Below are 14,283 nucleotides of genomic sequence, written 5' to 3'. Positions count from 1 at the left end.
GTGCACCCAGGTGTCATTCGGCCCGCCTCATGGTCTGTCGATGATCCACGTCTTTGTCGATATTTAGATAAGCCGGGAGGCGGAAGAAGGAGTGCATCCAACATGTTGCCACCATATTTTCAGCTTCAAAACGTGCCTAGGAAACTTATGCCACTTATGCATTTCAATTACATAGAAAATTTCCATCTATTTGATTTACATAGTTTTAATATAAATCAACTAATAAACTTAATGTGAAGCAAGTAATAAGATTTATGTAATAGTACTAATAAACTCAAAGTGCTTCCATCACACAGTAATGTAGTAAATCAAATCAAATCAAATCAAATCAATTTTATTTGTATAGCCCAAAGTCACAAAGTACATGTGCCTCAGAGGGCTTTACAATCTGTACAGGGAGTGACACCCTCTGTCCTTAGACCCTCGGTTCAAGTGAGGAAAAACTTGCCCACAAAAAAAACCTTTAACAGGGAAAAAAGGTGGAAGAAACCTCAGGAAGAGCCACAGAGGAGGGATCCCTCTCCCAGGACGGACAGACGTGCAATGGATGTCAGTGTACAGAACAAATCAACACAAACATATTGTACAATTACAATGACTGATAAAATGACAATGAATCACAATGAATGATAAAAATGATTACAGTAATAGATATGGTAGTAATAATGACAGTAATAATATATGTAGTGGACGTCGTGCAGGATCACAGCAGCAGCCACGATCCACGAGAACCTGCTGGACGACAGAGCACAGAAACTCCGGGGAAGTTTGGTTAGTAACATGCATTAATGAGACATGTCCACAGATGGAGAGAGATGGAGAGAGATAGAGAGAGAAAGAGATAGAGAGAGAGAGAAAGAGATAGAGAGAGAGAGAGAAAGAGAGAGAGAGAGAGAGAGAGAGAGAGAGAGAGAGAGAGAGAGAGAGTTTTCGGTAAGGGAGATGTGTGCATCTTCAACCAATACCGTGCCTGGCTAGGCATAACCCTGGGTGGGGTCCCCCGGCAGTCTAATCCTATGGCAGCATAACTAAGGGATGACCTGAGCCAGCCCTAACTATAGGCTTTATCAAAAAGGAAAGTCTTAAGTCTATTCTTAAAGGTGTTGACCGTGTCTGCCTCCCGAACCCAGAAAGGTAGTTTGTTCCACAGAAGAGGAGCCTGATAGCTGAAAGCTCTGGCTCCCAATCTACTTTTGGAAACTATAGGAACCACAAGGAACCCAGCGTCCTGAGAGCGCAGTGTTCTAGAGGGGTAATAAGGTATTATGAGCTCTTTTAGATAAGATGGTGCCTGACCATGAAGAGCTTTGTAAGTAAGGAGAAGAATTTTAAATTCTATTCTAGATTTAATAGGTAGCCAATGCAAGGAAGCCAAAATGGGAGAGATGTGATCTCTGATCTTGGTTCCTGTCAGAACACGTGCAGCAGCATTCTGAATTAACTGCAAAGTCCTAAGAGACTTATTGGAGCAGCCTGATAACAAAGAGTTACAATAGTCCAGCCTTGAAGTAACAAATGTGTGGACTAGTTTTTCTGCATCCGCTTGAGATACAATGCGTCTGATTTTAGCGATGTTACGTAAGTGGAAGAATGCAGTCCTCAAAATTTGTTTTATGTGGACGTTTAAGGACAAATCCTGATCAAAAACAACTCCAAGATTCTTTACAGTGGAGCTGGAGGCCAGGGTGATCCCATCTAAAGTAACTAAGTCTCTAGAAAGAGAGTTTCTGAGGTGTCTGGGTCCAATTACAAGAACTTCAGTTTTGTCTGAATTTAACATAAAAAAATTGTAGGTCATCCAACTTTTTATATCCTTAAGACATGCTTGGAGTTTAGTTAATTGATTGGTTGCATCAGGCTTGATCGATAAATATAATTGGGTGTCGTCAGCATAACAATGAAAATTGATAGAGTGATTCCTAATAATGTTCCCTAAAGGAAGCATATATAAACTGAATAGAAGTGGTCCAAGTACAGAACCTTGTGGGACTCCATGACAAACTTTGGTCTGCATGGAGGATTCATCATTGACGTGAACAAACTGAGATCGATCTAAAAAATACGATTTAAACCAGCTTAGGGCGGTTCCTTTGATGCCAGTTTGATGTTCCAGTCTCTGTAAAAGAATTTGATGGTCAATGGTGTCAAATGCAGCACTAAGATCTAACAGGACAAGTACAGAGATGAGTCCTTTGTCTGATGCCATTAGGAGGTCATTTGTAACTTTGACTAATGCGGTCTCTGTGCTATGATGCACTCTAAATCCTGACTGAAAATCCTCAAATAGACTATTGTTATGGAGAAAGTCACACAGCTGATTGGCTACAGCTTTCTCAAGTATCTTAGACAGAAAGGGAAGGTTTGATATCGGTCTGTAGTTGGCTAAGACCTCTGGGTCTAGTAGTAACCAGTTTTATGCATTCAATATTAATAAAGCCAGTTTATTAGTACTATTACATAAATCTTATCATTTGCTTCACATTAAGTTTGTTAGTTAATTTATATTAAAATCATGTAATTCTAATGGGTGGAAATTTTCTATGTAATTGAAATGCAGTTGAAAGTGCCTGAAATATTTGAGTGTATGTACTTTTGTTATGTAAGTAGTGTTATGTAAACCATAGTAGTGTTATGTAAACCACGCTGTGTTTGTTGGGGGATCCCAGGCTTTTTTTTTTGGCAGGAAATGACCTCCTTACACCGCAATCATCAAACTTCCTGAACGGGCACAGAGAAGAACCACCGTTTGCTGCCCAAATGGCATTTCAGCAACTTATACAATCAAATCCATGCACATTCACATTTAGTCTCCTTTTTTCCATTTATGATCAATACAGCATAAGGTGGTTAAACAAGAGTAACACACAACATAACATGATTAAGTAATCTTCAATAAGCAGTGTAAATGGAAAAAAATAAAATAAAAATGACTTTTACTGCATTAGTATATTCATGGCAGGTCTCCATCTGTTAACAAAAATACTTTTTTTGAAACCTCAAGGAATAAGTTATTTGTTCCATATGATAGATTTCCCAGACCTTCTCAATCCACATATTGTCTGTTGGAGGGTTGGGTTTGAAACATTTGAATGTAATATAATTAAGCTGTAATCAGTAATATTTGTAAAAAGTATTTTTTCCCTCTTCCCTCTATATAATTTGGTATTAGTCCAAGCTTTTATCTTTTATCTCCATTTTAGATATGATCGCTGGTGTCCTACAGAATCTTATTATTACCTTCCACCTGAATTCCAACCATGTATTAGAGATGGTTACTTGATGTGCTTCTGTACATATTTCTTCCCACCTGTCTTGTTGTATGCCTGTGCTCATTTCATTTCCCCATTTTTCGTTTCATTAGGATTCATTTCTAAAAATATTTTGTAAAAAAATGACAGATAATTTTCTTATTTGCGCTACCAATTTGTAATTTTATCAAGAATTCTTCAATCGGGGTGGGCTCTAGGATTTTAGTCCACTCCCTATGCTTTGTTACAAGCAAGCTAAGTTCCCTAGTGGTAAATACCTGAAGAAGTCTGTATTGGGGGGTGTAAATTATATTATTATGTATAAAACCATTCATAAAACCGATGTTGGTTAATGCTGAGACTGCATTAGGCAGTCCATAAGATAGAAGAAGTTTTATTTTCCTCCAATTCTTCAGTGTGGTCATAGTTAATCTTTTATTGACTAAATACTTGATGAATTCATCTTTTCATGTAAAGTTTGGCCTGCTTTTATTCTTCTGCACAGCACAGCACAGCACAGCACAGCACAGTGGGTAATACAGGCTGGACATACACCATAATTAAACACAAATAAAGTAAGTAATAATAAATCATATTTTTGGTTACTGTAGACTCAGTATAACCTAAACCTACATACAGTGTGTGACACTGGACGTGGGAGGGATGAGGTGAGAGGGGGGGGTGAGGTTTATCGTCCTGGAAACTGTTGTCCTAATCCGTTCTTAGAGGATAGAGGCTTAGTGGGACTTCTGGTTAGCACAAATATTGTCTCCTAGAGGACCATCCAAACAACAGAGACCTTTTCTTCATCTGCACTTTGGATTTTTTTATTATTCTAACTCGTCTTTTTGTCTGCGGCTCGCTCTCTGCCAGCTCTCCTCCAGTCAAACCTTGTGGATCCGCTGATGGAACTATGCTAATCATTTCCACTGGGATAATTTGGAGGCCATTTTATTAGCTACTGTAGGCTAGAGACAACACTGTTGACTGTTAAGTCGTCTTTCTATAGATCTATTTCAGTATCTATTGATTCATTTATAACTTGTCAAGATGAAGGACCGCCTGGCGCAGCTGAAGGAGGTAGGAAGGAGTTTGTTAGTTTAGTTATTTGTCATAGTCTGTGCAGCACCTGCTACACCCTAATGCCCTAATGTGAAGCCCAGAGCAGGCTGTATGTGGAGGCTCGGTCTGGATCTGTTCAATGTTTCACATTTATGCCATTAATATCATGTTACTACAACAAATTCTAACACATATTTTAAAATGTCTCATCAAAGAAGCTTATATCTGAATATTGAATGAACACAGTGGTCTACACAAGAGTTTATTTTGTGATATAGTCTTACATGATTATATACACTATATTGAATAAAACTTATTAGTAATTATTTTTTATAAATGACAGACCTAATGTTTGTCCATATTATTCAGTAAAAGCTTGTTGTGTTTAGAAGAAATTAGCCTTCAGGTTCAGGCGTGCAGAGGGATGGTGATAGTGCATGCAAGCATTCATTTCAGCTGCAGCCGGCCTCACGACAATGGCACACACACACACACACACACACGCACGCACGCACGCACGCACGCACGCACGCACGCACACACACACACACACACACACACACACACACACACACACACACTGTGTGTGAGGCTCTGTTTGGAACCACTTTTTACAAACATAATGTTGTTTTCTTGGTGCTGTATAATAATAAGCATTCTCTACTAAGCTACCTGTGTGTCTCTGAGCTGGGGTGTGTGTGTGTATGTGTGTGTTTAACAGAAGAGTGATCCTGGAGGCGATGACATCGAGGTTCCAATGGAGAACCAGGCTTTTATGGATGATTTCTTTGCTCAGGTATTCTGTTTATATCTTTCTGTCTATACCTCATATAAAAGAAAAAAAAAGTTTACTGATTTGTATGTGTGTGTGTGTGTGTGTGTGTGTGTGTTTCAGATTGAAGATATCCGCATCAGCATTGACAAGATTGATGAGAGCGTCACAGAAATCAAAAAACTCTACTCCACCATCTTGTCGGCCCCCACGTCTGACCAGAGTAAGTGTGTCACACACACACACACACACACACACACACATTCAATATTTTTTGCTCCATGGCTCGGTGCTGTTCATGGTCTGCTCTTACTCTTTCTTTCAGAAACACAAGATGACCTCGAAGCTCTCACCAATGAGATCAAGAAGTCGGCCAACAACGCGAGGAACAAACTTAAGAGTCAGTATTTGTTCTTTTATGTGCAATATGCAAACAAGGCTCAGTCTAGCAGACGTTTTCAGAGCAGAAATGCAAGCATTGGATGAATCCAGCAAACTTCTTGTTTCATGTTGTTGACATATAAGGGTCAAAAGTTTTTACAGAGGGAACCTCTTTTTATCTCTCCACTAGGCAGAAAATACTGTTAGGAATGAATATTTTTATGAATAAAATGTTCTCTTATTTAAGCCCTGAATAATCTATGAACAAAGCCCTCTGTAGAAACCTTCAGAATATAGACAGACATCCAACTGCTTCGTCTTGGTGTATGTATGAAGATTTGTGGCTCAGAGAACATTCATTCATTCAAAATAATCTGTAAAAAAAAAAACATGTTTTGGCCTGTTGTGCCGCGCCTTAATACGGGGGAATATGTAGGTGTAGAGAATAGTTCTTTAAAGGTTATTATGTGGGCAGTCCCACACAGGAAAGCTGGGAAAATCTGTGTAGGCTGAAGTGACTAGCAGGAATGTGCGGGAATCATTTCGATTAGTTCAGTGCAGTGTACATGTCTGTGAGGTAACTCGTTCCAACGAATTAATACTTGAAGAGATTTATGAGTCATTCCACGAAACCAGTACGATTTAATCCCTCTGACCTTTTGTAGTGGTGTCACCTTTTTACATCAATTGAGATTCCTTATTTAATAAAGTGTAAAAAATGTATGTATCACACGTTTATCTTTAACCACAAATGATCTTTCGCTGTCTTTTGTGTGTGTCTGTGTGAGCAGCTATCGAGCGCCAGCTTGAGTCGAACACAGACGAGAGAGCCTCGGCCGACCTCAGGATACGCAAGTCACAGGTCAGACTACGTTAAAAAAACAATTTGTGTTCCATCTTCTGAATAGAAATACCTGGATGAACAGTGTACAGAAAGTTGCTGATTTATTGTGAAGCCGACTCTGCATTGTACTAACTTTCTCAAATCAACTCTTCAACTATCAAATGTATGATAATATGAAAGAGAAGAATTAAGATTTCGAGCCATCTAGTGGTGGGACTGCAGTGGAGGCTACGGTGGCCTTCACGTGCCAAAAGAGGTCATCATCACAACCGCACGAGTAGCCTGTTGAGTCTGTTGATGTTCCTTTACATACATATATTCAGTTAGATATTCTGTCAAACTACAGCTCATAGCTAATGTCATTGTTAGCTGTTCAGCTAGCTGTTCTGCATGCTAATAAAAGATTATCCGTGTAAGGCTAAGAAGCTAATCTCTATCTTCTTCATGTTTCCTCTTCTTTCATACAAACATTGCTGCTCCCTTGGCTTTCCTGTGCTAAATAATAAGTGTGATCCTCCATTTGTCCACATTTAGCTTCCTTAAAGTTCACAAACAAAACACAAAACAGTTAGATCACCCTCAAACTAATGTAGCAAGTGATAGAAAAGAACAACTGATAAACATTACAATCAACCTAAAAAGTGAATGCAACACCTGCAGGAAGTTTGGATCATGTTTGAGTAGATTGTTTTCTGTGAATGCTATCAGAAATGATTTTTCTGTGTTATGTATTGTTTCCTTGGTGTGTCGTGTGCAAAACTGTTTCTCTGTGTGAAGACTTCAAGCTAAACTGGGACATTTGCATGTGAATTACACAAAAGTACAAAATGTCTTTTGCTGATTGTTATAGTGGTTTTCTCTAAGGTTCTCTGTCCCATGATGATTTCAATGTGGTTCAACCTCAACATAAATAAAACATTTGGAGGGAACTCAATACATCCTCAAACCAAAAATAGAAGCGTTATATTACTGTAAGCTGCAAAATGATTTCTGTAAATGATCAGGGGAAACTCCACATTATGATGTGCTTTATGTGACTGACACTCTTTAAACCTGTGTTTCCTCTCTCCCAGCATGCAATCCTGGCCAAGAAGTTCGTAGAGGTGATGACGAAATATAATGAGGCTCAGGTCGACTTCAGAGATAAGAGCAAAGGACGAATTGCCCGACAGCTGGAGATCAGTAAGTTACAGATGATCCATGTAACAAAAAGTTTAAAGCAGGAGCCTTAAACAGATCTAACATGTCATAGTATGTAGTAGTAAGGTGTCATCAGTCCAAACCACTTAACATGGTACTGACAGCAGTGTAGGTGTATGGATTACGTTTCATTGTGTATAGAATAGATGGACACAGTTTATGTGGGTGTTACAAAAACAATGTTGTTTAACCTGTCTGCCAGTGTACGGCAGGACTGTGAGGAGCACAGTAACATACTGTACTGTGTGTTAATACAGAATGAAGATTTTCTAGACATGACTGTAGCCAACAATGTGATTTGATCATTTTGAAGGACCGAAGTTTGATGAAAAAAGTTTTTACAATCACTCGAGATGTTGACGGGAGATGTAAACACTTTCTCCTGTTGTAGCGAACATTGTAACATCGTTGCCTAATGGTTCTATAATCCATCTGCACAGTTCTAATGGACCCTTCCTCACATTAAAACATAAAACAAACACAAATGGACATCCTGTTTCCTGCATTCCACTGGTGCTCTTTACGGCCAAATCCTGACACTTACATAACATAGTTGATGGACACAAGCAGGCATTCACATTTTCTTTTGCTGTTTTGTTTAAATTTTATACATTAGTATGAAGGAACTCAAACATGAGGTTTACAGAACCAAAGAAAAAGTGAGACCGGCAGAGATATGTATCAGCCCTGTGTCTGTGGTGTGCATGTTTTTATGACATCCTATCCCTTGACACGTCACGGTTCAATGTCAGGTCACTGCTGGTTGTTGATATGCCAGTGTTTCTCTGTCTAACGCCCTCATACAGATATATGTTACCTGCTCCAATAAACGACGCCTGGCTCTGCCACCTGTACACTCAGGGCAATCCAAACTTTTCTTGTCTGTTGTTCAGTTCCTACCAGCAGGGGCGCCGCCAGGAATTTTGGGCCCTGTGACAAAAAAATCAAATTAGGCCCTCTCTGCGCAGCTGGGGGCCCTGTCAGTCGTGGGCCCTTGGAATTGTCCTAACTGTTCCCCCCTATACGGCGCCACTGCCTACCAGATCAGGGGTGTCCCTCTCTACCTTGAAAACCTCCTGAAGACCCAACAACTGGCAGAGTACTTACTGCTGCACTAACGTGTCCTAATTGCACTGTACCCTGATTGTTTCCCTTTTTTTGTAAGAGTCAGCTAAATGACTAAATGTAAATGTAAAATATATGATCATTCACACTTTTTTATTATCCTGGTTGGATTACTGTAATTTCCTTTTCACCTGCCTCAGCAAGGTGTCTATGGACGTCTACAAATGGTCCAGAATGCTGCTGCAAGACTGTTGACCAGGTCCACCAACAACAACTGACACCACACACTGGTTTCTATCAGGTTGAGGATTTATTTTAAGGTTCCGTATATCACCAGTAGGACACTCAGGTCTTCTGAAGGGGGCTTACTGGTTGTCCCTTGTGCTCGACTGAAAACAAAAGGAGATCATGTGGTGGCTCCAACATTGTGGAACACTCTGCCTGCAGATTTACGTTCTGTGGTCTCTGTGGAAGTCTTCAAAAATCAGCTCGCTACACTAAATAAACTGATTATTAATATTTCAAACACTCAAACGTCTGTTGTCTATGTCCACCACAGCTGGGAAAGCAACAACTGATGAGCAACTGGAGGAGATGCTGGAGGGAGGTAACTCAGCCGTCTTCACTGCTGGGGTAAGACTGAGAGTCTGTTGGTCAGCACAGACCAGAGCTGGAACGATGTGTGTTATGTGATAGATGGTTCATTCAATCATCTAGCCTGTACTTTTAGCTCACAATATACAAGGTAAATAACATAATGTTCATAAGGCTGAGTCTTTCCTCCAGCCTGTGGTCCACGGACATTTCTTTTGCTGTTTGTCGTCCTCCTACTCTCTCCCTGCTCTCCAGTCTGTCTTCAGCTGTCTGCTCTCACAAGTTGAAAGTCATCCAGGACACTACATGACAGTCATTTGATTAATTTTGGAGACGTTTGAAGAAAAAAATCAGCCCTTACCTGACTCAACATGCTGCCAAACCTCCAATGAGTAACGCCTGGTTCTGGCACCTGTACGCTCAGGACAATCCAAATGTTTCTTGTCTGTTGTTGTCATTAGTGGAAATTTTTGCAATTTCTTTAAAACCTGAGAAGAAACAGGTGGATGGAACACACATTCACACAGGTAGATTCTACTCTGCAGTCATTTGTGCTCATGTGTTGGACTGGATAATGTACATTATAAATTAACTGTACTTGCGGTCCTTAGTAGACTTGTGAGGTTAGACCAGCAGCTTTACATTGAAATAGATGATAAGATTTACAACTAACCAACCACCTAGACTGTGCAGGCTTTGCCTCTGTTGAGTCAACCTCTGAACTTACAGATATTTCATCAGCTGTTTGAGTGTGTGAGCACCTGTGCCATTTTGATACTGTGGGAAGTAGTAGGACCTGCGACACACTCAGCTTTTCTTCCACTCACCTTGTCTTGTCCGTCTCTGTCCTCTCCTCCTCAGATCTTGGACTCAAAGATCAACCAGCAGGCCCTGAATGAGATCGAAGCTCGTCACAAAGACATCATGAGGCTGGAGAGCAGCATCAAAGAGCTTCACGACATGTTTGTTGATATCGCCATGCTGGTTGAGAACCAGGTGAACACACACACACACACACACAGGGCCGGTCCTAGCTATGGGCAATGTGGGCGGCCGCCCAGGGCGCATTCTCTGTGGGGGGCGCACGAACGCCCGAAAAAGCAAAAAACCTCGGTAATTTTCGATACCGCTCATTAAGTTAGCGGAGCGGGCGCCCCGGGAGCGGGGTGTTGGCGGCCGTTAGGGTGCACGAGAAAATGTTCGCCGCGGGGGGGGGGGGGGGGGGGGGGGGGGTTCGCCCAGGGCGCAAATGTGGCCAGGACCGGCGCTGCACACACACACACAATGGGTATTAAAATGTTTTGAAAGTGTGAAAAATGTCATCTGAACAAACGAGGTTGGGGAAACATTGTATATGGAATATTGGAGTTACTAGAATTCATGAACTGGAGCACAGTTAAAAGTCAAAGCAGTATTGACCTCATAGGACTTTCACACATGATTCTGCCCTCTTCTCTGACATTTTTAATATCCTGCATGGAAATGGAAACAGGAGTCTACTGCTATGAAACCAATTACATTGGATCTTTTGCATACTAATTAGATGGAGGTCACGTGTTGTGGTTGGAACATGGCCACAACCGCAGCACAGCACTAACTAGCTTACATCTGGCTCAACTAACATTAGCTTAGCATGTACAGTATCATAGCAGCAGCTTGACGCTTTCAAGACCCCTGATGTTAACCCATGAGTATGATGAAGTCTTAACATGAAGTTAACGATCACCAAACAAGGTGATTTTTCATTTGTTGGTCTGGAATATGAATGTATAAAAACACAACATCCCCTTCAACTATGTAATATATATTATAAGATAAAATAATAAAGGAGTGCTCCTTCTTTCATGGTGGGAGTAGCAAGGCCTCCACAGTCTCATGCAGGAGGTGAGAGGAGTTGTTCATGATGGTTATCAGCTTTAATAACATCCTCCTCTTCTCCACTTCCTCCATGGAGTCCAGGGGGCAGTCCAGGACAGAGCTGGACCTCTTGAACACTTTGTTGAGTCTTTTCTTATCCCTCTAAGTGCTTCCTCCTCCCCAGCAGACGACAACATAGAAGATTGCAGATGCCACCACAGAGTCATAGAAGGTGTCTACGACACTTCTGTGTCAAGAATATTCTGTATTGATAATATATTGAAATAACCAGCTTGTTACACATTCATAAGCCCCCGTTATGGGGGAATCTGGACTGTGTAATAGTGTAATAATCAAATGAGTGTTTTGGATGAAGAACACAAGTTTTGACTGCGTGGAGACAGGAAGTTAAAAAGCAATTGTTGCTTATATTCAGTCAGTGTGATCAATACCACATGTTATCTGTCTTATTATTCTCCTCCAGGGTGGCATGATTGACAGAATTGAGAGCAACATGGACCAATCAGTGGGCTTTGTAGAGAGAGCAGTGGCCGACACCAAAAAAGCCGCCAAATTCCAGCAGGAAGCACGCAGGGTAGGTTGATGCCGGTTCAGCATTAACACGAATGTAATAACCTTTTCAGACAGTCTGGAAGATAACTTCCTTACCTTGAAGTTGGACATTTTAACATGGGGACTTATGGAGACTGGAATGTTCTGTAGCCAGCCTCAAGTGGCCGATCGAGGAATTACAATTTTTGGCACTTCACTCATTGGCTTCATTTCCCAGACACAGAGGTTGCCGCTTGGCTCCAATGCAGCAGAATGTCTTTGCTGGGGGGACGATAATGTAACCCTGTTTCTGTCTGTCTGTGTGTCCTTTCCTCTTTGTCTTCTCCAGAAACAAATGATGATCTTCTGCTGCTGTGTGATTTTGACCCTCATCCTCGGCTCATTTCTCTACAGCTTCATTAGATAGAAGACCTGAATGAGGCCACACACCAGTGGAAGTGCTGTCTGATGGTCACAAAATAGAGCCTGCACTCAGTTTACCGTCATTTCAACTCATTCAAATAGAAACAGAGGCTGCAGATGTTTGCATGACAACTTCCTCAGGACGATCTATATTTGAATTCTGGTTTTGATTCTGGTAGCTAGCCATCCAAGCAGGATGTTTTATTTACATTTTATTTACATTTTTTTCCCCTGTACATATTAAAATGTAGATTTTAATATGTCACATCTCAGGGATAGAGTTCTTCTTCACAGAGGTGTCGAACCTGAAAAAACATCCTAAAGGTCTGGTGTGTCAGATTTAGGTGGCTCTGTTGGAATATAGTAATCATGACGCATTAGTGTATAATCACCTGGAAACTGAAACCAAACATGTGACCTCAGACTGACACCACACTGCCCATCATCATGATGCATATCTATGAAGTCAGTATCCTAAGTATTGAGACAGCTGTTACTCTTTTGTACGTGTGTCTGTTCTTTGTGTTTGGATGTGGAAACCACTGTGCCAATACTTATGCTATCGACTGCATCGAATGATAAGATTCACATCATGTTGTGGATATTCAAATCATTTTTTCAGAAGGAAGAAAGTCACTTTCCTTAACAGGATATTGGAGTTTTGAAGATTGGTAGTAGAAGCTGACCTGAGAATAGAAGTCACTTCTGAACGTGTTAGATTAAAAATGGGACTAAACACAGCCCTGCTTCATTTGATGACACTGACACTGCCTTGGGGCTGTTTCACTGCTTTAGCTCTTTGTTGTTTGTGTGTTTATTACAAAGATTGCTTTCATTTTTAATATGTGTGTGTGTGTGTGTGTGTGTGTGTGTGTGTGTGTGTGTGTCCCCTTTTTTTTTAAGGACCTCCACTGGATTATCAAAGAGGCTGTTCTCATTTCATGCCATAGTTTGACTCTGGTTTGGCCTTTGACATTTCCATCCTGCCTCTTTACTTGTGATCCGCAGACACTGACTCTGCACTGCAGCACAACATTTAGATATAATTTTTTTCCAATGCTAGCTTGACACTAAAATCAGCCACTGGTTTCTGCACGGATCAGAACTCTACCTCGTAAACTCCCTCTGACATCCAAACTTTAAAACAAGACTAAAAATAACTGATACCAGACTCTTCTTTTACTACGTATGCTCCTAATACTAAAATTGTTAAATTGTATGTCTTAACAGGATAAATGGATGAAAACATGTCCCAACAATATGATAATGTATACAGAAGCCCTAAGCAGTCATGCAGTCATACATTTTATTTCCTCTGTTTTCCCATGATAACGAGTTAAAGGTCCCCACATCACCCTCACCTTCTTAGTGTAAAGGAGAAACAACACTTCTGTCCAGAGTCAGTATTTAGTTTGTCTGTTCTGGGCTACTGTAGAAACACAGTGCTTCAACATGAAGGCCTCCACTGTAGATATATAAGGATCATTTTTAAGCAACAAAAACAGAAAGATTCTTATTTTCAGGTGATTATAGATGCATGAAAACATAGTTATGAATATTATATTCCATGTCTCCCTTATAAATTCCATCAGTTAGCACAGCATGACATCACATGTGATGAAACTCTCAGGCCTATCATATTTGATTTGTTGTCTCGAGAAAACTACCCCGAACAACACTTGTTATTTTGACATAATGACATTAAAAACTGGAGATCTGGAGAAAGCAAATGAAATGAATGAACGTATGAGCGCTTAGAACCTCCATAAACGTAACTTCTGGGTGACTGACTGACTTTCCACTTCTACTTGTTCAACTTTTTCCCCCCTCACTTTGTGAACGTATGTAAACAACAACAACATAACGACCTTATTAATTAAACAGTATAATTAAAAAAAAAGGAATGTCTGGGTCTGGATTCTGTGGATTCAAAGGGGCAGGTTGTAAATGATGTAAGACTAATGGCCAACCGTGGTTCAATCAGCACTCTCTTCATATTTCTTATTAATAGCTTGTGTGACACGGCGGTAACATGTAGTGTGATTTGTTGTGTGTTTATCTCAGGGTTGTCACTGTGTATGGACGTCATTCTCTTATAGAAATGACGCGTTTTTGTAGTTTTGTCCTCCTGTTTACGCAAATAAAATCAGTGTTATTTATTATTACGCCTGTGTGTGGTTATATTTACGTCCTCTTTCATTCGGAGAGCGCGTCACAGTTTGGCATGTTCCTCTCGCTCGCCGTATTCCAGCCGCAGGAGTTTGAGTGACAAACCTCCGCCACCA

The 14,283-nt window shown here is 40.6% G+C and overlaps 1 protein-coding gene across 1 annotated transcript; it reads left to right on the top strand.

Moving 5' to 3' along the window:
* Positions 1–4,154: 4,154 nt before the first annotated feature.
* stx3a (syntaxin 3a) lies at positions 4,155–14,241 on the top strand. Its single transcript, XM_019265333.2, has 10 exons — positions 4,155–4,328; positions 5,032–5,106; positions 5,206–5,305; positions 5,408–5,482; positions 6,255–6,325; positions 7,381–7,489; positions 9,132–9,205; positions 10,028–10,162; positions 11,508–11,618; positions 11,925–14,241. The coding sequence occupies exons 1-10, from the start codon at positions 4,299–4,301 to the stop codon at positions 12,000–12,002; spliced, it is 858 nt and encodes a 285-aa protein (XP_019120878.1). The 5' UTR covers positions 4,155–4,298; the 3' UTR covers positions 12,003–14,241.
* The last annotated feature ends 42 nt before the right edge of the window (positions 14,242–14,283 follow it).

This window comes from Larimichthys crocea, chromosome X (assembly GCF_000972845.2).
Source record: "Larimichthys crocea isolate SSNF chromosome X, L_crocea_2.0, whole genome shotgun sequence".
Lineage (NCBI taxonomy): Eukaryota > Metazoa > Chordata > Actinopteri > Sciaenidae > Larimichthys > Larimichthys crocea.
This window is presented reverse-complemented; position numbering and strand designations above follow the sequence as displayed.

Coding starts and splice junctions, on each gene's coding strand:
- stx3a (XM_019265333.2), top strand. CDS start 4,299: ATGAAGGACCGCCTGGCGCAGCTGAAGGAG. Junction 5,306..5,407: donor GGCCCCCACGTCTGACCAGA/GTAAGTGTGTCA, acceptor TCTTTCTTTCAG/AAACACAAGATGACCTCGAA. Junction 7,490..9,131: donor TGCCCGACAGCTGGAGATCA/GTAAGTTACAGA, acceptor TGTCCACCACAG/CTGGGAAAGCAACAACTGAT.